At 41.8% G+C, this 23,414-nt stretch overlaps 1 protein-coding gene across 2 annotated transcripts; it reads left to right on the top strand.

Annotated features, from left to right (window-relative positions):
- Positions 1 to 705: 705 nt before the first annotated feature.
- RGR (retinal G protein coupled receptor) lies at positions 706 to 21,854 on the top strand. Of its 2 annotated transcripts, XM_026116722.2 has the most exons (7): positions 707 to 942; positions 4,777 to 4,933; positions 7,003 to 7,124; positions 17,429 to 17,582; positions 18,337 to 18,454; positions 20,021 to 20,134; positions 21,056 to 21,571. In XM_026116722.2, the coding sequence occupies exons 1-7, from the start codon at positions 864 to 866 to the stop codon at positions 21,197 to 21,199; spliced, it is 888 nt and encodes a 295-aa protein (XP_025972507.1). In that variant the 5' UTR covers positions 707 to 863; the 3' UTR covers positions 21,200 to 21,571. The 2 variants fall into 2 exon arrangements, with proteins under 2 accessions (XP_025972508.1, XP_025972507.1); XM_026116723.2 differs by lacking the exon at positions 20,021 to 20,134 and having other exon boundaries at positions 706 to 942; positions 21,056 to 21,854.
- Positions 21,855 to 23,414: the final 1,560 nt, after the last annotated feature.

Raw genomic sequence — 23,414 nt, 5'->3', positions numbered from 1 at the left:
GCACGACAAAGGTGTGCGGTGACCACGTGCCACGTATTGGATGGACCACATGGGTTTGCTCGTGGAGGCGGAAGCGGGCTGGCATGTGTGGATCTGCAGGCTGAGAAGCCTGCACGTCACACACACTCCAGAGACGCACTGCACCAGGACCCCAGTCCTGAAAAGGACAGTAAGGTATTCCTTTGAGCACTCACCACCAGGCAACTCACACACGTCCCTGTATGTCTGGGGTCCAAAATCAGTAACTAGCATGGGCTTGTCTGTGCAAATGTGCATCTTAAATTAAGCCCGAGTTATCAAAGTGATGCTATTATACAGAATAGTTATTGCCACAAAAATACACTGCCCAGTTTCTAAAAAATGAGTGAGGGGAAAACCTATATGCTGCAGAAATTCTTAGTTCATACTTTTCCCCTAATTACCAATTCAATGAGGGCCCCTTTGTTTTTTGGGTCACTCCCCAATTACATATTACATGTGTTTCCTTCATTCCAAAAGCTTTAATTCTTTTTCAGTGTTGCAGAATTAACTGGACAGAGTTCTTAATCTTGTCTCTACAAAGAACTTGTTGTAATTGCAATGAATGCTTTCATTTTGCTGGTGTCTGAAATACGATTTGCAGGGGAAGGGGGGGTGCGGGTTGATGCTAGTCCCATCATTAATGACATTCTTGCAAGGATTGTAGTGGTGGGAGTAAAAACCCCAAAGCTTTTATATAATAGTGAGCATGTGTCTGCACGTGAGCTGGTCCTTTAAGAAGGAAGCTGCCTTGGGCTGGTGGAAGAAGGGGGATCCAGGGAAAAGGCAGCCCCACGGCTATACAGGGTGCAGAGGTTAAATTTATTGGCATTTTGATCGCAAGTATGGTCATTTCACACCCTCTCCCTGAAGGCTTCACTGAATTAGAGGTGTTTGCCATCGGCACTGCCTTGCTGGTAGAAGGTAAGCTTGGTGTGGGACTTCAGCAGAAATAGGATTCTTTTCCCCTTATTATTCAGGGGGTGGAGTTGGGGGGCAGAGAAGGAAAATCGGAGAAAATAGCAGTGTCTGTGATACACTGACCCAGACCTGCTGTGGTTACTATGGCTACATCAGCAGTACTTCTGGTGAGTAAATTTGGGTGGGCTGCAAGTTGCTTGCAGTGAAGATCTGCTCTGTATACGGAGCTGCGCTGTGCAGGGGAAATACTTGCTACTTAGGTTTCTTAGCAAGAATTTGGGATGTAAGATTTTGTTGTTGACTTCTAAATGTAATTTTATTTTCTTCAGAGGAAGGATGCTGAACTGACTGATGATCCCTTAATAATATTTGACTGCTTATTTTGTTGGCTGTGATGGCCATTTTATAATCAAAGATGATAGGTCCAAAATAGCCTGTTAGCTGTTACATACATCCAGATTGCTTTGATAGAGTTGCAATTAATGGCTGCTTGGTAACAGTAAGGAACACAAATGTACTTACATGAGATTTGAAAGCTTTCACAGTGTTAAGAAGTGAAATTAGAAGTAGGAGATAGAATTCATTTAATTTAACCAGTATGGACTTTTCAATCCATGTGCCACTTTATCGAGACACTGTAACAAAATTGTGCATTTGTATCTACCTGGCAGCTAGCAAAGGATATGCTCGTAGCCATGAATACGTCGGTGTCAGTCACTGGCCTCTGTTCTGGTCCCTTTCTTGGACTGGGACCCCATCTCTGCGCAACACCACTCAGTTGGGGATGTTGGTATTGTAGGGCTTGACAGCAGAAGAGGAGAAGCTGTTACGTGCTGTCTGAATGGAAACAGTGCTCATTAGCTCACCCCATCAGCGCTGAGCAAGGGGAGAAAGGAGCCCTCTCCTTGCAGCTGAGCATCTCTACTCACTGAAACAGTCCAGCACAAATGAGGGACAGGAGAGCTCTGCTGGGAAGCCACACCACATCTGCCTGCAGAGCACAGCTGGAGATCTGTGTCAGAAACCCTTCCTTGGAAGAAGGAAAGAAGAAAAAGCTTTTACGGATGGAAAAAAGCAGAAGAAAAAGCTTTTATGGCTGGAAGAAAGTGGCCTAGGAGCCAGTTGCTACATTGTGGCCTAAAGAGATTGAAAGAGTTCAGGGCTAAAACTGGCCAAAAGCCATCCAGCCATCTGTAAGGCTTGCTGGGTCACTTTGTGACTTTGCCCCTCGTAACGGGAAAGGTAAGAAGTGGCAGGCAGACAGACACTGGCAGGGATGGTGTCAGCGGAGGGTGACAGCCGAATTTCTGCATGGGGAGCAGCTTGTCTCCAGGCAGCTCACACTGTACCTGACCCCCGCCCGGCCCAGCCCCGAGTGCTGTGCGCCCACCAGGGGACTGGTGTCTGCCGGTGACTTGTCAGCTGGAAATGAGCACAAAGCCCAGCTGCTTTTTTCTGTCTGGGAAATAATAACCCTTACTTTTTAATCACACTTCAGTGGCTAGTCACAGGGTATATCTACCTTCTAGCTACTGCTTAACAAAACACACGTTCCTTACTTTAATCTTTTCAGCGTGTTTTTTCAGCCTAGCCTAGCTTAATACCTGCTTAGAGATGACAAGGATGCATAAAATACACTTAATAAACTTTTCAGCTGAACTTTCCAAATCTCAAAGCTGTTTTTGGCATCAATTTTTTATGGAGACTCAAGTTGGCTTGGATTATTTCAACTTGGTTTTCCCTCTTTACTGCATAGATACCTAATATCCTTACACTACTGCTAAATTTGCCAGGTGGACAGGCGTCCAGTGTATGTTTAGAGATACCTTAATCCTGAAGTTAAATCTATACTTTTTTTGATGACTTAGACGCAGATTTGTCACTCTTGGCCCTGCTTAAAATGGTGGCTTTACCACAGTAGATCCCGAAGCAACATCAGAGTTCTTTACTGCAAAAGTGTTAAGGCAAATTCTCATAAGCCAGCCTACAGGGCACATTTACAGAAATACATAAGAAGCATGTGCACACAGATACACATAGTACGTTGTGCCACGAGCTGTCAGAAGACCAAAGGATTCTGTTATTGACGTCCAAGAAAATTACCTGTTGTTAACAGACCTGCACCTAAAACTATGTAAGGTCTAACCTATTTATGTTCTATCAAACAAAGCTAACAGTACGATTGTCCAGTATTGTCTGTAGGGTTTTAGACAGAATGTGCTTGGCAGTTTGGCAGTAATACATTATCTTTGTCATCTGATTAGAAAGAAGATCAAACCAAATAATTAAAGATTAATTCACCTTCTCAGAGACTCCGAGACAAAGGCAATGAACACTTTCTTTTTGCTGCAGTTTGTAAGTGAAGCTTGCAAAAAAGCACAGGGAAGGAAGAAAACCTTACAGCATTCACTTCACTAAGTGGACACATTTGCTGTGTTAGAAATGGAAATGCGAAGCTTTTTTTTAAATATAATAATTTGTCTGTATGCACACTCATGCTGGCCTTGAAGACAGAAGTATGCAGGGAAGCCTGGAACCTTCCAAAAATAGGGAAAAGCCAGAAAAAAAGTTGATGTAGTAATAACACTTCAGCTCTGCTCTAAATATGGTCACTCTCCCAAAAGGCTTGACTGGGTTTGGGAGAGTTGGCAGCAGCTTTATCCTGCAGGTGGGAAGTAAGCTGGCATGGAAGAAATAAGAACAGCATGTCTCAAATGGCTCAAATATTTCTCCTGAAAACATTTTGTTATCTGTTGTGTAATGAAAGAAGCACATCAGCTATTACCATGGTTATGCCATCAGCCATTAATGCAATTAAAGTGGGCACAGGATTTCTTACTATATGAAATCATCCATCTTATGTAACTGCAGAATTAAAACAATACGCATAAGTAACTATGCTATTTTACAGAATCAGGGAACATGGATTTTCTTCTCTGCTACATAATTTCTATTTCCATGAAGAACACAAAGAAAAAGATGCACTGCCTCTCATCTAAGTTAGATTTGGAGATGTGATGTTGAGTCAGAGCCCCATCACAGCTAAAACAATTCAGATCATCTTGAAAAGGACATTAAAGGACAAAGCTCAAGTTTAAACCTGTGAAGGATAGGGTTCAGGGTAGCACAGCTCCATGCTGGATAAATAAGTGCAGTTATTTGAATGCTCCTCTCTGAGGACTAAGATTAACTTACTTTATAAAATCTATCAGTGACTGCTTTTTATAATTAGATTATTCCTTTCCATGTATAGTCTATTGACGAAGGGCAGTAATAAGATTGAGCTGCTGTGATTCAAGCGCTGTCTAGGTTAACCTTAGGCAGAAGCTGTAAGGGAGGTGGGCAGACTGAAACACGGATGAAGAATTTCTCTGCTTAAACACAAAAAGCATGTTACAATTGATATTAAACATGACCCATTTCTTTACCAAAGACAAACCACAAGAGGTGTGTGCTGGCAGTGCGTGCTGGTTGCTGGCCCCTCTGAAACTGCCTCCTATGCATCCACCTTGCTCCAGCTCACGAGTCCTTCGACAGAACCGGGCAAATAGGTTTCTCTGTTAAGTAAAATACAAAATTACAAATAAAATTAAGCCATTTCTCCTCCACATGAGTGGCCACGTGCCTGATGCCTTGGTTCAGTTTGAAGCTTTGGCTTCAGCTGCCACCTATGACTTTTCCCCTGAAAGTCTATTTACTTGGGTGCAGACAGTAATCACTACAAGGTAACTATAAGTTTCCATAGTAATTATTGCTATTTCATTAAAGAAAATAGCAGAACCATTGTAGATATTTCCCATTTCCAGTTGAATCATGCCAAACAATTCTGTTTTTCAGCCCTGCTTGGGTTCTGTCTGAATGGCTTGACAATTATTTCTTTCCGAAAAATCAAAGAACTCCGAACACCCAGTAATCTGCTGGTTCTCAGCATTGCACTGGCTGACTGTGGGATCTGCATCAATGCGTTCATTGCTGCCTTTTCCAGCTTCCTAAGGTATATATTTTTTTTCTTAAAGGATGCTTAAAAGAACCACATAAAATGAACAACTAAAGCCTTCAAAGGTCAAAATTAATTAAATGACTCTCTAGCATACCTGCTAACCAACCTTCTCATTGTTTCAATCTTAAAGTGCAAAATAAAACTCTAAATATACATTTTTACCAGGAAAATAAAAAAGTAGACTTTATTATCACTGCCTAGAAGATTAATTATAGGAAATATTTAACCACCGTTTTACCAGCAATTACAGTAAAGCTAGTTGAGTAATATAATATGCATACATTTTCATTCAGCTAAACTGCCAGATTGACCCCAAAGTTATTTGCAAGCCTTTCTGCTCTTTGTGAACTTTTCCATTAAAGCATTTATTTCAGAAATTTGTGGAGAACGAAAATGCAGACCTGTTTTCAGGAGGCTCACATCAGTTACGACACATTTGATTTTCCACATTTTCACAGATGTCAGTCATTTAATTAGAGAACAGAAACAATATGAAGCATTTAAGTGAATAATTACAACAAACAACTCAAAAGCAAACCGTATTCAAAAAAAAACACACTCTGTAAGACAGCTGATGAATAATTCCACCTAAGTAGCATATTTTTAAACCTTGAAAATACCTTTACCAAACGAGAAAAACATTTCAAGTTGGAAAGCGACAATTTGCCTCTCTCTTAATGGATACGAAAGTATTTTTGCAAATTAACAAGTCAATAGTCAGCTACAATGAGGCCCTATTCAAGAACCGCTTTACCACAGGTATAGGTCATTCCTGTTTTAGATACTCATTTCTCACTGAAGTCAATAAAGATGCCTTTTCTGAACTGGAGCTAAGCAGCTAAGGTCAATACATCAAAAATGAGCTTAGTTCTAATCCTTCAAAAATTACAGTTTAGCTTCACAGTATATCAGTACCATAATTGCAAAGGGAATAGGAAGTGCAGTAATAATTGGTGGGAACCTAGAACTACCTTTTCCTGTTTTGTATCCTCTTATGCTGCAGTAAGACCCCAGTTCATGGCTGGGAGCCCCAGGGACAGTAGCAATACAGAAGGTCAATGAAACCATGACAAGACTTCATGTTATCTATCCAAAATCTGGTGGCCCTCTTTCCAGCCACCAGCTGCTAACATAAATAGCTGCAGATTGTTTGGTATCTGTAATATTGTGGCCATTCACGGGATTGATTTGGTTTGGGCTCCAAAGGTACTGCAATAGAAATGGACTCTGTAAGACGAGGAGTCCTTGCAGGCCCTTTTCTTTTAACTGGGAGGAGAAGTTACACAGCCTCCCAGGCTGTCAGCTATCTCCTGTTCAAAGAGACTTCCAGAGACAGTCTCGTAATGAATTACACTGGTGTAGTACAAACACATAAAAAAAGGAGATTGCTGAAGATTTCTACTTCACAGGCAGTCAGCAGCAGTTTACAAGCAGAAGAGTCATGTTAGATAAAGGCAAAGAGAAAAAAAAGGCCAAGGCTCTTTGCCATGGGCGACCATGATATTGAAGATGCACGTCAGCAGATACCTGCTGTGTAAGATCTTCTCATGTTTCTTTTCATTCTAAATCTGCAAATACATTTGGAGGCACCAGTCTTGCCATTTAGAGTAATTTTCATTTGTTGTGAGCTTTTGTACTGTGCTACATGGTGTGCAAAGAACTGTGTTCCACTGACTTTGCAAAAGTTTATTCACATTTGCTACTTTCACATGTTGACAAATTGGCTACTCCCAGTGGGTGAAAATTTTGAAGGTACAGGTACCTGGAAGAAATGTAGATTTCAATTTAAAAAGCCAGCCTTCCCCCAACAGATAAATAGAGGGTTGTTTTCTTCTCTCAGCTAAAATATAGCTGTTATACTCTATCAGATAGACACCTTAGCAAGTTAAGTACTGGCAAATACCTGAAGGTGAACACAGTAACATCTTTCACAGTGGAAACGTTTCTCAGACTGGCAAAGCGCATGCACGGGCTATCATTTTTTCCCCCTGCGTTAACACAATTTCCAAACAGATCTTCACCTACTTTAACCCTTTCTTAATCCATTCCTTGTTCATTGACAGGTACTGGCCTTATGGCTCTGACGGCTGTCAAATTCACGGATTCCAGGGCTTCCTGACAGCACTAGCCAGCATCAGCTCCAGCGCTGCAGTTGCCTGGGACCGCTATCATCACTACTGTACAAGTAAGTGCTATCGTTTACCTAGCAGCCTTACCCAGATCCTGCTAAAAGGCAGCATGCTTAGATTTCAAAGAATCCCAGCAGACACATACCTATTATCTGTACATTTTATACGTATGTCTACATTTGTTCTCTCTCTAGTTTGAGAGATTGATATGCTATCTCTTCAAGGGACCCCTTCCCGTACAGAAAACACTAACCAACCCCCCTCAGGACATGTTTCCTCTTCCAGAGCACCTCCACATCCTGATCCTCTTGCCATGCTTCTGCCTTCTCCATAAGTAATCACCAGGGTCCCAGACAACATCCGACACCTCATATTAAAGAAAAATCTATGCTCCCTGGGCTTCCATCCAACACCCTGCTTTGTACCAAACAGATCTTCATTCCCATGCAGAGTTTATTGGCTCCAGATAAGTTCTACATGGGTGCAGAGTCTGCCTCTACAGACTGTGCAGCTGGATCAAGGCCGAGAGCGCAGCACACCTGCAGCGGTGCTAGAGGGCAGGGAGAAGGCAACAGCCCTGTTAGGCAGTACGCAGGCACGCTGCAGCACAACCGCCATTTCTGGGGGCTGAGTTACATCCCAGGCCCCCTTTGGAGGCTGGAGTTTGGAAAAAACTGTACTAAAGCAAGGAACAACTTATCTGGAAGCCTCAATAAAAGTGACAGAGCTTTCTTCAAGCACTGATAGAGGAAGAATATGTTAGTTTTCTTCTCTTAGTGAAGGCTGGGTTTTGTTTTTCTTGCAATTTATTTTTTAACTAGTTCTGACACCTTAGCTGAACTTAGTGAAAATGTAATGTTTGAAAGGGAGATACCTGGGAAAATAAATTCCCCTTTTTTACGGCCTTGCGAAAACAGATTTTTGAATTAGGTGAAAAATAAGGATTCATATGAATGCTAAACTATATGGATTTGTAGAGACAGATATGTACTATCTTTTGTCACAGAGCTATGTCCCAAACGTGGTGGTACTGGATTTGTACATGTACGTAATGTGAGTAGAGATTTCTACCAACCTAGACTTCCAAGTCAGATTTGGTGTTTGTAGAGACACAGTTTTCCTGAGGCTGTTAGAATTTGTGCTGGGACCCAAACTGCACACCATCCAGTGCTGTGGCTGGAGAGAACAGGAGAATAACCGTAGCCCACTAAAGTGCAAGTCAGGAAGTGTAAAAAGATATTATTTGTTGTAAAACAAACTAGCAATCTTGTGAGCACTGGAACTGGAAAAACTTGCCTTCCTATGAATTTGGTGCACAGGGATGATGTTTTCTTGTGTCTAATTAGAGAGGCTCATGCTGACTGCTATAAGAGTGCATTCATGGTGTCTCACCTCTCCCCAAACACCTTTTTTACAGTAAATGCAGCTATTTCATATCTATAAGCCCCCACTTCCCTTTCAAGTTTAGTTTAAAATGGCCAATATTTTCAGAAGTTATTAGGAAAGCACCGAGTGACAAATACATCATCTGTAATCTCATGGCCCTCATTAGGAATAGGGGAGGAGACAAAACATGAAACACAAACTTATTTTGCTGGACTTCCTAGCAGGAAATCTCAGGCAGTAAACGGACATACCATAATCTGAACTATTTCACCATTTTCGGCAGTCACGTTGGAGCTGTCCCAGCTGGAAGCTGGCAGAGTCCAGGTTCCCACAAAGATCTGCATCTTTGATGTTTCCTGCTAAAGCCAAGCCCTTTCCAGGGAACCTTGTCTGACAGCACCACTCCCAAAAAACATTTTTGCTCCTTGCTAGATGTTAACAGGTGAATGCAGCCCTCCTTTTCTTGTGCTAAAGCACAAAATGCTCAAACTTCTTCACAGAATATTTTCTAAGAAAAAGCATAAAAATGGGCTGGGGAAGAAATTGTTGAGCTGCAATGTTTCGATCCCATCCTCCCTTAGCATTCAGACACACAGCCATTTAGACTTGGCTTCCATATGATTAAAGTAGCAAGTGGTAGAACAGATGCAGAGCCCACAGAGTACATGCTCAGTCTGATGATCCCGTCGAGCACAGAAAGTTTACCAACATTTTGTTCTGAAACTTTGGTCGAGAATTCAGCTCAGGCAAGGAAACGCTTTTTTTGTGCCCAAAGGCCCCAAATAATGCAGTCTGTAAGCTACATCCACACCAACACCCTTTGGACACCAAGGTACATTTATAGCTAGAAAAGCAGCATCCATATTCTACAAGACAGCCTGAAAATAAGCATGTCTTTGGAAAGACATTTTGCTCTCTGCAACATTGACTTTAATATTTTTGTATCATGCACTCCTCCAGTCAGGAATGTATTACAGTAAAAGCATGGGCAGATGGGCCCTAAGGGCACAAACTTCTTTATTTTGCTCAAATTACTACTTAGTGATAACCAAACAGTACTGCTATTACCAAGCATTTCAAACAAAAAGCAAAGCAAGAACAGAAGGTTTTAAAAGCTCAAGCTCTGTGGCTATTCCAGTAAGACCAGGGAGTTCCTCATTTCATCCTTCACATACTGATTGCAAGGAAGATTAAGTCATATTTCACAGATCTGATATACCAAGCCTGCAGGCTATAGTGTGTTCTCAATCCATACATCAAACTCTTGTTGCCACAAGTGTGAGCTGCATGCCTATACAAGAAGGTATGAAACTCCCTCCCCTACAAACAGTGGTATCTACCTTTTTTCTTCATCCTGGGAACCTGTACTCTTCCCAGACTCGATTGCATCATCCTCTATAATATTTTCATTATGTTCTAATAGCTTCTGGGAAAGCTTTTGTTGTGGTATTCCTTAACTCACATTTGACTATCAAGTATTTATATTTTTGAAGAAGAAAGAGTTGATGAGAATGTGAGGAATTATTATGATTAGGAAAAAAATGGGACTTCTCAACCATTCCAGATGCTAATAACACAAATACATTCAGCAACATCCTGAAAATTGACCAAATTCTTGAATTTGGAAGTCAACTCAACCCTCAGTGAAGAAGCACTAGCCTAAGGTATATTGATAACAAGATAAGCCACTCATCAGAAAACAGGCTGCTATTGACTGACACATTGGAAAAAAGCCAATATGACTGTCACACATGACAGAAGCTACAGTTTTAAGACATTTTACTCTCTTCCCTCTACCTTTCTTCCTCCCAGTCAACAATGCAGGGCAACTCTTTTCATCCCCTAAGTGTGGCTTTGGTTTAAAATATATATTATGCTAAAATATTACATAGACAGACAGACAGGCATAACATTATGAACCCTTACTTCAATATGCCACCAATAAAGAGAGAATGGCTAAAAATCTGAAGTAATCCCATGTTGGTAATCTCACACTGAAATATGTTCAGAATCAGAACAGCTGCATCGACATTGAATGAGAAATCCTGAACATAAGACTGTCCTACTGGTCAGGCTAATTATTTTCTTCCAAAAGCCTACAAGATCCTGATTTTATAGCAAGGAGGAGAGGACTACAAAAACCTGAGGAGATTTACTAGAAGCATGCAGTAGGAGGAGAAAAGGCAGGGGAATCTGAGGGGGTTGAATAACTATTTCAATCATCAACAACACACAAAAACAGATGTTTTTATTTCAAAATTTGATCATCGGGGAAAAAAAAGAAAACAGAAGCAGTTTTACATTAGTGTCTGACAGCCAAGGAAATAAAGGCAAACTCTGAGGGAGCTGCCTATCAATAGCCAAGCATTTAAGGCAAAAGATGACATTTTACATCAAGGTACAGACACTGCTGGCTCTCCCTCCCTGGTTATTCACATGGGGAGCAGGGGAAGCCCTGAATTATGCTCTTAACCTAACAGGAAAGGAAGGAACCAGCAGTTATAGGAGACCTGGCTGGAGCTTGGGCTTAGGCAGCAAGCAGTCAGCAGGAAGAGTGGTGCGGCTGGCTGCCTAGAAGCAGGTACGAAGGAGATGTCTTTGCTGAAGTCGCTTGGATCTAACGAGTGGCCCGTTTTGGCTGAGAGGGGCACACCGGAGTGAGCAGGCTGGGGGCAGGGGAAGGAGCCAGGTCAGCTGTTTCCTTTCATAACCAAAGCATATGGTTGCAGTTTTAAAAGGAAAGAAAAATTTAGGAGATTTTATGCCTGCATTTAAGGATTAGGGGGAAATGGCAAATCTGAAGTGATTTATGTCAGTACCTTCCTCAATATTAGGAAAGGAAAGATGAACAAAATCAGCAGGGATTTCATATGAGCATTCAATTACAAGAAGTAGAACTGCAGTGAGTTTTATGTAATCCTTACTATTCAGAGAAATCTAGGTTGTTTTATCAATATTCACCAACAGAAAACTACCATTTGCTCCAGTTGTAGCTGTCAGCTCTGTCAAATTAGGAATAAGTCCATACGTCCTGTCACACTGAGTGCAGCCGCCTTGTCACGCCTTGCACCCGCATCTGTGCCTCCCTGCAGAAATGCCAATGTTTATTCAGACCTTTTTGCATTTTCACTGAAGCAGGAGGTAATTGCAAAGACAGCTTTATGATTGTGGAGAACCACAGCAAAGTTAATGGAGTAAAAAAATCCCTTTCTATGGGCATTGTAAAGAGCTGTTTCTAATCACATGCATAAAAGAAGCCGTTATGCAGGGCAGCTTTCTTACTCCTACAAAAAAGGAACATTTCTGAGCACCAGTGACCAGTGCCTTTAGCACTGCAGATGAAGTAGGTACCAACATCTATTTTACTTATGACTGATTTCCCCTTATAAGACTGTTTCAGATATTTCTGTCTTTGCCAAAAATTGCCAATTTTAGGTGATATTTGCCATGCATCATGTTTGGCACAAGCCAGAATGTTCTGGAAAATTTCAGCTCTTACAATTTATCTACTTGCAAGAATAAAGAAAAGGGACTTCTCCATCCTAGGAAATCCTGGTGACCTTTTGTTTGAGAAATGCCTTTGGAACATCAGTCTGAAACCTAGCTGAAAGGCAGCTACTGTGTCAGAGATGCATTTTTTGCTCTTTCTGTGAAAATCAGTTTAATGGTGGGCCAATTTGTAAATCTTTAAAAAAATCCAAATTCATAGAAGTCTTCAAAGACTACAGATAGAAAAATAGCATATAACTATGTCACTAAAAACTAGCTAGCATAATCACAAGGATTAAGGTTTTTGTTTATACAAGTGACCTCTTTCTGTTACAAAGCAGTCTTACAGAAGGTGTTTAGAATCCCCTGTATTTGACTGTACAAGAAAAAGAGAAGCTTTCCTTTTGATTTTCAAGGAGAGAAAGCCAGAGCCCAAGAGTGATTAGACTTAATAGGGCCAGACTGCCAGCAGAGGGCCCTAATTAAGAATTATATCCTTAAGCATATGCTGAACTTCATACGTACACATTTAACTGAATTAGGACCTGCATGACTACTATATTAAATTTTATCAGGCCAAAAAAGGCATTTAGAGTAAAGCAATGACCTATTGCGCACAAGAAAAACTGTTCCCAGCTTGTTCTGGCGCTGTCATGCCCTCTCAGAGCAGGACGTGCTTTGCCACATGAACTGAGCCTGAGTCTTTCACCATTCTTGTACCTAAAGTATTTTACCTGTTCTCAGTGAAACGTATTCCAGAAAACTGAAATGATATTGAGTTTGTTCCATTTAACATCCATACATTTTTAGCTCTTTTTACTATTTCTGATTTGCCAAGAAATGCTTTCTGAAGGGCCAACAGGCAGCTGATTTCACCAGCATCAAAAAAAAGTCTCAAGTCCAGCCCAGGTAACGCAGAAGGCCTGGGGCAGCAAGCACAAGCAGGGGAGTGTAAGCACTGCTGCTATGGCATGACTTGTCCCAAGAACAGGGAGAGGGTTTGTGTCAGTTCAGTGATTAACCTGTCTGCCGAGACTCTGCGCAGTGCTTTTTCTTCCAGTAAAAAACCCCCCAAACAATTTTTAGCACTAATTACTACCAAAGTATCTCAAAGTGCTTTACCAGCACTAAGCATACCACTGTGCCTTGTGGCCATCTTATTATCCCTGTCTTGCAAAAGGTGGTGTGCCCTCCCACTCCCAGGAAAATCAGTTTTGTAAGCTCTGATTCTCTGTTTTATCAGTTTCTAGTGCCCAAAATGGGATTTCTTAAATGTGAGGACGCAGAATATAGGAACCCAGCCTCAAAGGAAAGCTTTCCAAACCTTGGCTGCCAAGACTTGCCTGATGCCGCTGCAGGAGATATGGTTATTACAGTTTCTGGTCCTCAGTTTCTGGATCTTCTCGAGGCTGCGCCACATTCCTGATATGCTGTCCTTCATTCTATATGTAATAAAAAATAGAATTCCCTAACATCCATGAAAAGTAACTAAGAAACTTTTTCTTACAATTTTTATAGAAGAGGTACAAATCTTGAAGCAAAAAGCCTCCCAGAATTAGGGAAAAAAACAGAAGAAATACAACTGTTTTAGTTCAGTATTGTAGACCCACTGTCCTTCACAGACTGGCCAGGCACAGCTCTGCCACGCATAAGGACCGCCTCACCTGCATCAGAGAGGCAGTTAGGTCTGGCACATGTGGTTAGGCTGGGGAGCTAAAAGCCCCAGGATTTTTTTCGCTAGAGTTTCTTATAGACTGTACTTCCCAATTAAAAAAAAATTAAACACAGAAAACCTCATTAAAATCGCTCCTGAGAGAAAATATTTCAAAGCTGCCCTTCAAAGGCAGGCCTTGTGATTTTCTTTCTCCTTCGCTGGGCAGCGTGCTTACCCATATCCCCCTGGCCACGGGAGGTCGCAGCGGGGCAGGGCAGTCCCTGCAACCCCCACCTTCCCAGCCGGGTGACACCGCTGCTCTCCCCCTTGGTGGCCCCGATGACAGGGCAGGCTAACTAGCTGTGCCCAGCATGTGGGGACATGGACTAGGAGGAAAGACATGCCATCAAGAGAGCAAAAGCAGGATCCAATTAAATAAGTTTTCCACAGTGATGAGCCATTGGAGCTCTGCTAGTGCCGACACACATCTGCTTGGGGATTTCCAGGCCGGGTACGGCCAACTCAGGAGCCCTCCATGGCTAGAGAGTTATGCTGCTTAATAACGCACAACAATCAGGTCAGGACTTAAAACCCCAACAAGGATTTGCCCAGTTTGTTAGTCATCAGCCAGGCACGTGCATTGCAAGATTAGTTGTTGTGAAAGACTCAGGAGAGGTGGAGAGTGCTGGCAACAAGGGTCGCCCTGGCTTTTCTATAGAAGCTTGATCTCAGATAAGGCAAGATTTGAGAGGCAGCATGTTCTCAAAGTAAGCTCCCCAGCAGGAGGGAAAATCAGCCAGCGTTTAAAGGCTGTCCAAGCACCCGAACACCAACAGGTTGCCTTTTATTTCCTGCAGAGATAGCAGGGGTCACACCACAACCAGTGGGAGAAGCAAGACTGTCTGCGAGAGGGTCCCTGGCACTTGGACCCTGGTTCCCATGCTGCCACTTTCCCCAGCCACTGCCACTCGCAGGCAAACCGCATCCCCTGCCCCACACGCAGGGACATCAATCCCCTCCGCGGGTCTGAGCGTCGCCAGGAGATACCCCACACCAGCCGCTGCTCCCCCCACGCCCAGGGGGACCAGCCTCCCCCCGACTGCAGCAGAGCCCTCGGATGGCAGTGCCACCCATGTGCCAGCCAAAGGGCCCCGGGCACGCTCCCCGCCGCCCCGCGGGGCAGCCCCAGCCCCCCGCGCAGCCCGCTCTCCTCCTGACTTCTGCACACGAAGCTGGTGGCACCGGCCACTTGCCGGCTTCCTTAAACATTTCAGCAACACCACTCCAGCAGCTGAGGGCAAGTTTTGTCATGACACCGATTCTTCCCTTACATACAAAGATCCCCAAGACGACTGTGTGTGGTTCGGACCCAGTAACAACATACTCTGTAGGTCAGGGCTGATTGTGTTTTGAGACATTCATGATATTGCAAAATTCCATGAAATAAAAGGATGGAAAGAAAGTAAAGTTTTTGCCACAAGATACCACAACAGATAATTGTTATCTATTTTATGGAACCCGGCAAGCTCTCTGGCTCAAAAACAAAAAAGTAAGGCTTAGTTCATTTTTTTCAGAATATCAGGAGGGCTTACTACTTACAAAATCATATTCCCAAAGCAATAAAGCTGCTTTTGCAATGAGCTTAGTTTAAAAGAAACAATTCAGATCCAGGTTTCATTGCAGCTGCTTTTGATAATACCTTTAAAAAGTTGCTAGAATATGTAAAACACAAAACAAACCTGACAGCTTGTATAATAACCTTTTCCTGGTTGAATTTCAAGTTCCAGTCCTGTAAAGCCAAGCTACAAGAACCATTATTTAGAACACAAATGAAAAGGGAAACTTTGGATGAATAACATGAACTTTCTTGTTTGAACATATACTTAAATAGGATTCAGTTCTGAAAGCATATATACATATGCTGGGTTTCTCACTAAATAGCTTCTTTGGACTAGGAGGTGAAGAATAAACACAAGTTTCTAAAAAGTTTGATACAGAGTTCTCATCCCCTAAATCAGTTATTGCCAGTGATGTCATTCTACAGTCATATTATGTCAGTATTACAAAACATAATTTGAGCCTTTCCAACCTAAGTATATCTTCTATATAGGATTCATAAAAAGACAGATTATTAATCATTCTTCATAAATAGTAATTATGCTTTAAATCACTAAAAATCATCAGCTATTCAGTAACTACCATAATAAAACATACATTATTTAATAAAATGCATTTTGTTTACTTTTTCCTTGGTATTTAAATTGCATTAAAATACATTTTACAGTATTCTTTCCTAAAACTAATTTTTGAACACTTGCACCAAACATTTTTTCAAGATCCCCTTTGCCTTTTTTTTTTTTAATGCCATGCAAATTTTAATTTTTTTCCCTGAAGAACCTCTGGAGAATAAGGAAAAGGACAGAGGCAGATTCACCATTCCTGTAAAAGGGGCAATTTCATTAAGACACCTATTTTATTATCTCTCTTTAAAAATAAGTATAGTACCGCCAGAACAGAGCAACCACAGAGCTGTGGTCTTTCCTGGTGCTGCTATCTTACAGTGACTGCCAGCCTCCACCACATGCAGCCCCAGCACGCTATTGACCCCAAATGTAGGATTAACCAGATCAGATCAGAGGACAGGACTCATCTTCTGTCACGCACCCAGCCAACTCCAGTCCCTCACCTTTCAAGGAAAGGTCAGAATTGGCCCTAATATTCCTGGCCTCCCATTATGATACTACTGTCAAGGGCAGAGAAGAAGATTGCTTCCCAGCCTCAGAGAAAATTACATCATTATTTCTCTCTAACAGGAGATTTGATTAGAAAGAAGCAGTGGGCAAAGTCACCGTGCTCCTCGCTGGTGCAGCTGGCGTCACAGGCTATTCAGCACAAGCATAATAATGAACGTTAGCCTTGGTAACAAAATTATCCAGGCCTTTTTACACACGGTCTGCATAGCTAACACAATGTCCTGCTGCAGCCGTGAAGGCTGCCTGCCTTCTCTGTGAAGAAATACTTCCTCTGTCTTCTAAAGTTTTCAGTCTTTCATTTCACTCATTGACCTATTCCAATGGTATTTTATGGAACTGGATGAGAAGGGCACAAGTGATCATTTTTATTATAAAATTATAAAAAGTTACTGATGCTGAGATTCTCATCTCCTAAAGCAGCCTTCCGGACTAAACAGTGATCCTAAGGGCAAAATAATTTGACCAGCAGCATTTTTAGAACAGGATCTATTGCCAGGATATATATATGTGTGTGTATATATGTACAAATATATTGATGAGCAGCATTTTTAGAACAGGATACATAAAATGAGCACATACCCCACACTCCTGGAGCAAGTAGGCAGTGGCTGGGAAATGTATGCAAAGTCACACTTCAGATCAGACTCACTGTGCAGCAAGGCTCTAGCTCTTAAAATACTGTTGTTGTCCATCTCCTTCTCTGTTCTTTCCATTTTGTCTCATCTGAGTCTTTAAATGTGTTCCCAAAACACAAGAATATGTTTGTAACACCAGCTGCATCTCCAGTACAGTACAAAGCTGAGCAGTAGTATAGCATTCGTGCAACTAAAGCACATGAAAATGAAGTATAATTTGCTGCTTCCCCAGAGTCTAAAATCTTCCCTCAAATTTTATGTGAGATTGATTCATCTGAACTCAGGACAGTGTCAAGCTATAAGACACAAACTGTTTACTTCTCACCTAGGCTCAGAGGCTGGGTCACTTCGCTTTGGCAATATACAGCAGGACAACTTTGCCCCCACGCTGAACTGCAATTGTTTTCTTTCAGACATTAAGACCCCATTTTCTCTTTTTGCAGGAAGTAAGCTGCAGTGGAGCACAGCGATCTCAACAGTGGCATTTGTGTGGCTGTTTGCTGCATTTTGGTCTGTGATGCCCTTGCTGGGGTGGGGTGAATATGATTACGAGCCTCTCCGCACCTGCTGCACATTGGACTACAGCAAAGGAGACAGGTGAAGTGCACAGGGATCAGGCAGCAGCTTTCCACCAAGCAAGTGTGGAGGTGCCTGCCAGCAGCAAGTAAATCCCACAGCCCCCCTCCGCCCAAGCATGCCCAGCCAGCAGCCATCCCACCAGCTCTCGAGGGTGGGCTGCGGGGAGGACACCGTACTGACAGGACAGCCCCACTCCAGCCATGTGCACCATTGAGTATGGTAACACACTAAAACCTCTATGGAGAGCATCTGGGCTAGCCACTGTGCCACCAGCTATTGCCTGCTGCTGTGACAGATCTCCCTCCGTAGCAGTCTGGTGAAAGCACACCTTGAGATGCCCTCAACTCAGGGCAACACTATGCTCAGGGACAGCAGGGACAGCTCCAGATCAGCACCAAGGCAGCTTTCACAAGTCCATGGGAGAAGGCCGGCTTTTGGCTTTCTGCTTCTCCCTTGCTCCCTGGGTTTACTTGTCTGGTTATCTGTAAGCTGCATCTTTTATGGGTTTAGTACTCAAAGCTCTTTCCAAATATTTTTGTTTTGATGCATGTATAAGGTCTAGCATTGTTGCTGTTAACTACAATACTATGTGTTTGTCCCATACACAACAGCATGGCACAACTTAGCTGACCTTAAGAACATGCTGCATCTAAAGCATATCAACAAGACTGGTTTTAGCAAATACAAAAATATCAGTTAATATTTACATCAGATTTGTGTAGATGCACGGGACAGGAATTAACAGTCTGTTCCTTTTCCTCACCCTCTCCAGAAACTATGTGACATTCCTTTTTGCTCTGTCCATTTTCAATTTCATGATCCCGGGCTTCATCATGCTGACAGCCTATCAATCCATACATCAGAAGTTCAAGAAGAGTGGGCAGTATAAGGTAAGAAAGCTTCCCCAGTCCCTGCAACTGCCTTGCCAAAAATAGGCTTGCATCCAAGAGAAAGTCCTCAAAAATCCCCATTCCTTATCCCAGTTTCTTTTGCAGAAGCTTTCTTTCACAGACTTCTGTGCTGTCTAACTCCCAGTGTTATTTTTGGCTCAGGAGAGTAATGCAGCACTGGAAGAGCTCCCTCAGAGAGGCTGGGGAAAATCCATCCTCGGAGATTTCAAGATTCAGCTAAGACAAATCCAAAGCTGCCCTCATCAAGCAAAAGTCCCCTTCAAAAAGTAGGCTGGACTAGCCACCTCCAGGGATCCCCTCAGCCAACACTGCTATGATTCTAGTCACAAGAAAAAACAGAGTATACTAAGTATTTGTTAATAGCATATCAATATTTATCCAGAGTAACTTTGCTCGGAAAGGATCATTATTACCTGCTTTCATATGAGCTCTTAGCTTATCACTGAAAAAATCTTCCAGAAGTACAACACTGCAAAGAAACATCATAGGCACTCAGTGGGGGTCAAAGTGCAATGTGGCACGTTTACACTCTGCTGAGGAAATTCAGAGATCTTTATGATCCGGAAACAAAGGAATTGTTCTGGCGTGGCAGATTCATAGGAATGTAATTTGGTGATTATATAACTTGTTTCCTTATGTGCAGTCTATACAGGCTGTGGGTGCTGCACGTGGCTGGCTGGTACGGCCTGACCCCTTAACATTCTCCTCAAGAATTAACTGGCTTTACAAAGTTATAACAGCAAACAGATAGCCAGGCAGACTAATTTGTACCTGTCTGGAACATACACAAGTCCTCTACATACTACTTCAACAAATTTTTGTTATAAATCTACTGCTTCTTTCATTGAGTTTATGTAATAGCTTGTGGGTTTTTTTTTCTTTGCCTATTATAGGATATTCTGTAGTTATGCAGGCTAGCTATGATGCAGAAAATGTGTAAGCATAAAATATCATTTCCCTATTGATTAATATTTATAAGGGATTCAAACTACTGGCCATGAACACCATGAATAAGGCCCTAGCATGCAAGGGCACAGGAACCCAGACATGACACAACATCCCTACAATTCATTTGTTGCATTGCTGCAATACTGGCTTCACACGCTTTGTCTGGAAGACCCTAAAAAGTCAGCAACATATCATTCCTTTTCAATCTGTTTTTACACTAGCATATTGCCCTCCCCCCTCAGTGGCTATTAATGATCACAGCTGCTTTGTTTAGCAGATACACTGATTTAACCACTATAGCATAACTTGCTTTGTCACCTCGCCCCAGGAGCAACTGATACCAGCTCCCTAGGAACAGTTTCCTGCCTTACTGCATAGGCAGCCTTTGGCAAAAAGGAAAGAGGACAAACCACTGGGAAATATATTCCTACAGCTCTATTAATATCAATAGCAAGGCATGCACAATACAGCATATTCTACTGGCCAACCCCTTCCTACTAAACTAACAAGGAATACAATCTCACAGCATCTGTCCTATCTACTTACTGCAGTGCACGGTTGTGAAATAGAAAGGAATTTGTTGCTCTTGTTTTTCAGTTTAATACTGGTTTACCATTGAAGACATTGGTCATTTGCTGGGGTCCCTATTGCCTTTTATGCTTCTACGCAGCAGTTGAAAATGTGACATTCATTTCACCAAAATACCGAATGGTACGTCAACACCATCTGAGGGAATTCCAAAAATGGCATTGTTCTTCCTTTCCTCTCTTCATTCCAATACAGCACCACCAAGTTACTCACCAGGAGTTTGAAAGGAGATGCATGTAGGACAAGTAAATTGTTTCCTCAAAGCATATTATTTATCTACCATTTTAAAGGCAAAATAGCTAAGCACAGTAATACAATAGGCATTACTTAGTGCTTTTATCAAACAAGAAATTAGGAAGTTTGATTTTTCTTCAGCAGTCGATTAGGGATCTGTAGCCTGATCTGCTTCACAGTTTGCAGGAGCTTTTTGTGCCCTTCCCAAAGTCAAGTGCTGACTCAAAATTTTCTATTTTGAACAGTTTGTTTCATTCCTTTTTCTAATATTTTCCTCTCCTGAGGGAGGTTGCAATTGATAAAGTTACTCTAAGGGTTACACTGTTTCTTTTTTTCCCTGGAAGTCTTGGCTATGAGACTGCCTCTGGCACTCAGTAATATCATACTGAACCTTTCAATTTCTATTCAGTCCTCAAAAATCAGCCCCGCTTCAGGTCACTGAATGCATTACCATATTCAGTATCGCACATAAAACGTGTTAGCAGTATTAGCCCATTCACCCATCAAAAGGTGGCTATGGCACAGCATTCACACCTCCAAAGCATGCATTCAATTCGGTCTCCGCTAAAACATCTCCGTTTCAGCAGATGCTGATTGCACTTCTCTCTCTCCTGGAGACCACCCTTTCCTGGGTAAGTGCACTGACTGACCAAATAGCTTTTATGTCTCCCACCTCTTTAGGGGTAGCAAGCTACTGCCAAGAGAGAAGCATTTTGTTGAGTAAAGGGAAATTGAACCTATGCTGAACTATGCCCCAGACCATTGACTCCTCAGTAGTTTTCTGTTAACAAATATTGTGTCTCGCAACAGATTCCTGCCGTTATTGCCAAGAGCGTGCCAACAGTGGATGCCTTTGTGTATGCCCTGGGCAACGAGAACTACAGAGGAGGAATATGGCAATTCCTCACAGGACAGAAGATTGAGAAAGCAGAGGTTGATAACAAAACTAAATAACCCATTACAACATTAAGCCAAATTAATGCAGGTACATCACTGAAAGCAAAACAGTAGAGGAAACCATGTGCATTCTCTGATATGTGCATACGAAGGCGGTTCCACATTGGAAAGGCTGTGCATTGGCTACAAGCAACGAAGCATTGAAAGAAAGCCCCACAGACAACTGTTCAAACTATCATGAGCTGCTTGTCAAACAAGCTGCCTTAAGCCTGTATTGGTTGTTGTCAGTCTCATTTTATATGTTACCGCAAATAAACCATGTGCTACAAAGCGTTTTTTTTTCCTCTCTAGACTAGCCAGAAAATTAACCGAAGTAGGGTATTTGTTTATCCAGTGAGGCCTACCCATATTAATCTGTGTGTGGTTTGTCCATATGGTAATGTCTGGATTACTAAAGGATTAAAGGAGAATCCAGAGTTATACCACATGTCTGCATAAATAGCTTGTTCATCTGAGCAATGCATTTTCAATGCACCCAAAATGGTAGTTCCCAAGTTTTCCCGGATGAATCTGCCTTCTTAATTCTATCAAAACATTTCAGTAGACATAAATAAGGAATATTAGCTTGGCTTCTATTCAAATGAATTAGTGTGCAACATTCAGCTTAGTCGCACACTAAACTGTATCAGATTTTGCAGCTGCTACTCACCAGGACAATCAAAAAGCTCGTAGCGCATTATTAAAGCATTCATATTTTTAATCAAACAACAGGCAGAAACTAAAGGGAGATACGGATCAAGTTTTGTTCTAAAAAATGTTGTAAGAATAAAAGTTACCTTCACACCTGCCATTAAATTCCCTTATGCTCTATATGGGTAAAAGCAATCACTGAAGCAGCTGCAAATAAAGGGTCTGAGCAATAAAAAAGCCATTTATTTTAGTGATAGGAATTTAAACTTTCAGAAGTGTCTATTTTAAACTTTTGTATTTGATCACGTTGCTCACATTGCCTGCAGAATGCAAAATTGTCAGTTGGTCTTGCCTGTTACTACAAGAAGTGTCTCAGAATGACCCATATGCAAAAAATGCGTGCATAACACAATAACTGAGGAACCCTGAGTACAGAGAGCCAAACCTAATTGATTGTTACAGATATCATACAGTTCATTTCTAAGCATGGACAATGAAAAAGCTTTTGAAGCTAACTGAGGAAAAAGCTGATCACTATGATGCTTTTCAACCTATTAGAAGGAAAAACAGTTGTGTCTGGGTTACAAAAGGGTAAATGGTGCTAGCCTGGAAGCTAAACTATCAGTGGATAGAAGAGACATTCCTCTGGTGGTTACAGACATGAAACAAATGTCACTTTGTTGCAAGTTACCAGCAGGATCCCATACAGATGAGTTTTAGAAGCTGTGGTGTTCAGCATAGTCATAAACAATCTGACAAAATAGTGAATAATGAAGTGACAAAATTATTCAGAATAGTCATATCTGAAGCTATCAGCTAAGACCTGCATCTTAGGTTCTCACAATATTAAGTGAGAAGATGATAAACTGCACTGATAACTGCAAAGTAACATGTATGGGCACAAAATTACCTCTGAGTACCTATCTACAGTGACAGACTAAATCTGCAATTATCTCTTTCCCAGGAAATGACCTGGATAGGTCTTGAAATCATCAGTTCATTTGTCAGCAGGGTCCTACTCAGGAATCCTAGCAGAATACTAAAAGCTACTAGGAAAGGAATAGGAAACAAAAGAGAAGACAGCCTCAGACCACTGTTTAAAGCCACTTCAGACTTGTTGAATACTGTACATAGTCTGGGTGATTCCAACTCAGAGCATTTAGAAAAGCTAGAAAAGGGCCTTAGGAACGATCAACAAGGAAGAACTTCAACATGACAAGGATTAAATGAATGAGAAGTCTGGCTCAGAAGAGGCAGTTGATGAAGAGACCACTCTATCAAGCCAGGAGTGGTTCAGCAGATGCAAATAGGGAATGAGTGCTTACTACTTCCCACAGCACAAGAATGATGGAAAATGAAATGAAGAAAATATGCAGGTCTATCTATTTTAAGTACACTGTGTGAAAAAATATTCTTCACGTTTGCCTACTGAAACACATGGCTTATCTGTCAGCAGAGTAATAAATAATGGCTTATATTATTTGGTTAGAAGCCAAGTCCCCTTTGGCTTGAAGGGAACACAACTCAGGCAGGAACCCATCTTAGGCTTTGGCTCTTAGTTCATTTTCAGAGTATTTTTGAG

Source organism: Dromaius novaehollandiae, chromosome 6 (genome assembly GCF_036370855.1).
Source record: "Dromaius novaehollandiae isolate bDroNov1 chromosome 6, bDroNov1.hap1, whole genome shotgun sequence".
NCBI lineage: Eukaryota > Metazoa > Chordata > Aves > Casuariiformes > Dromaiidae > Dromaius > Dromaius novaehollandiae.
This window is presented reverse-complemented; position numbering and strand designations above follow the sequence as displayed.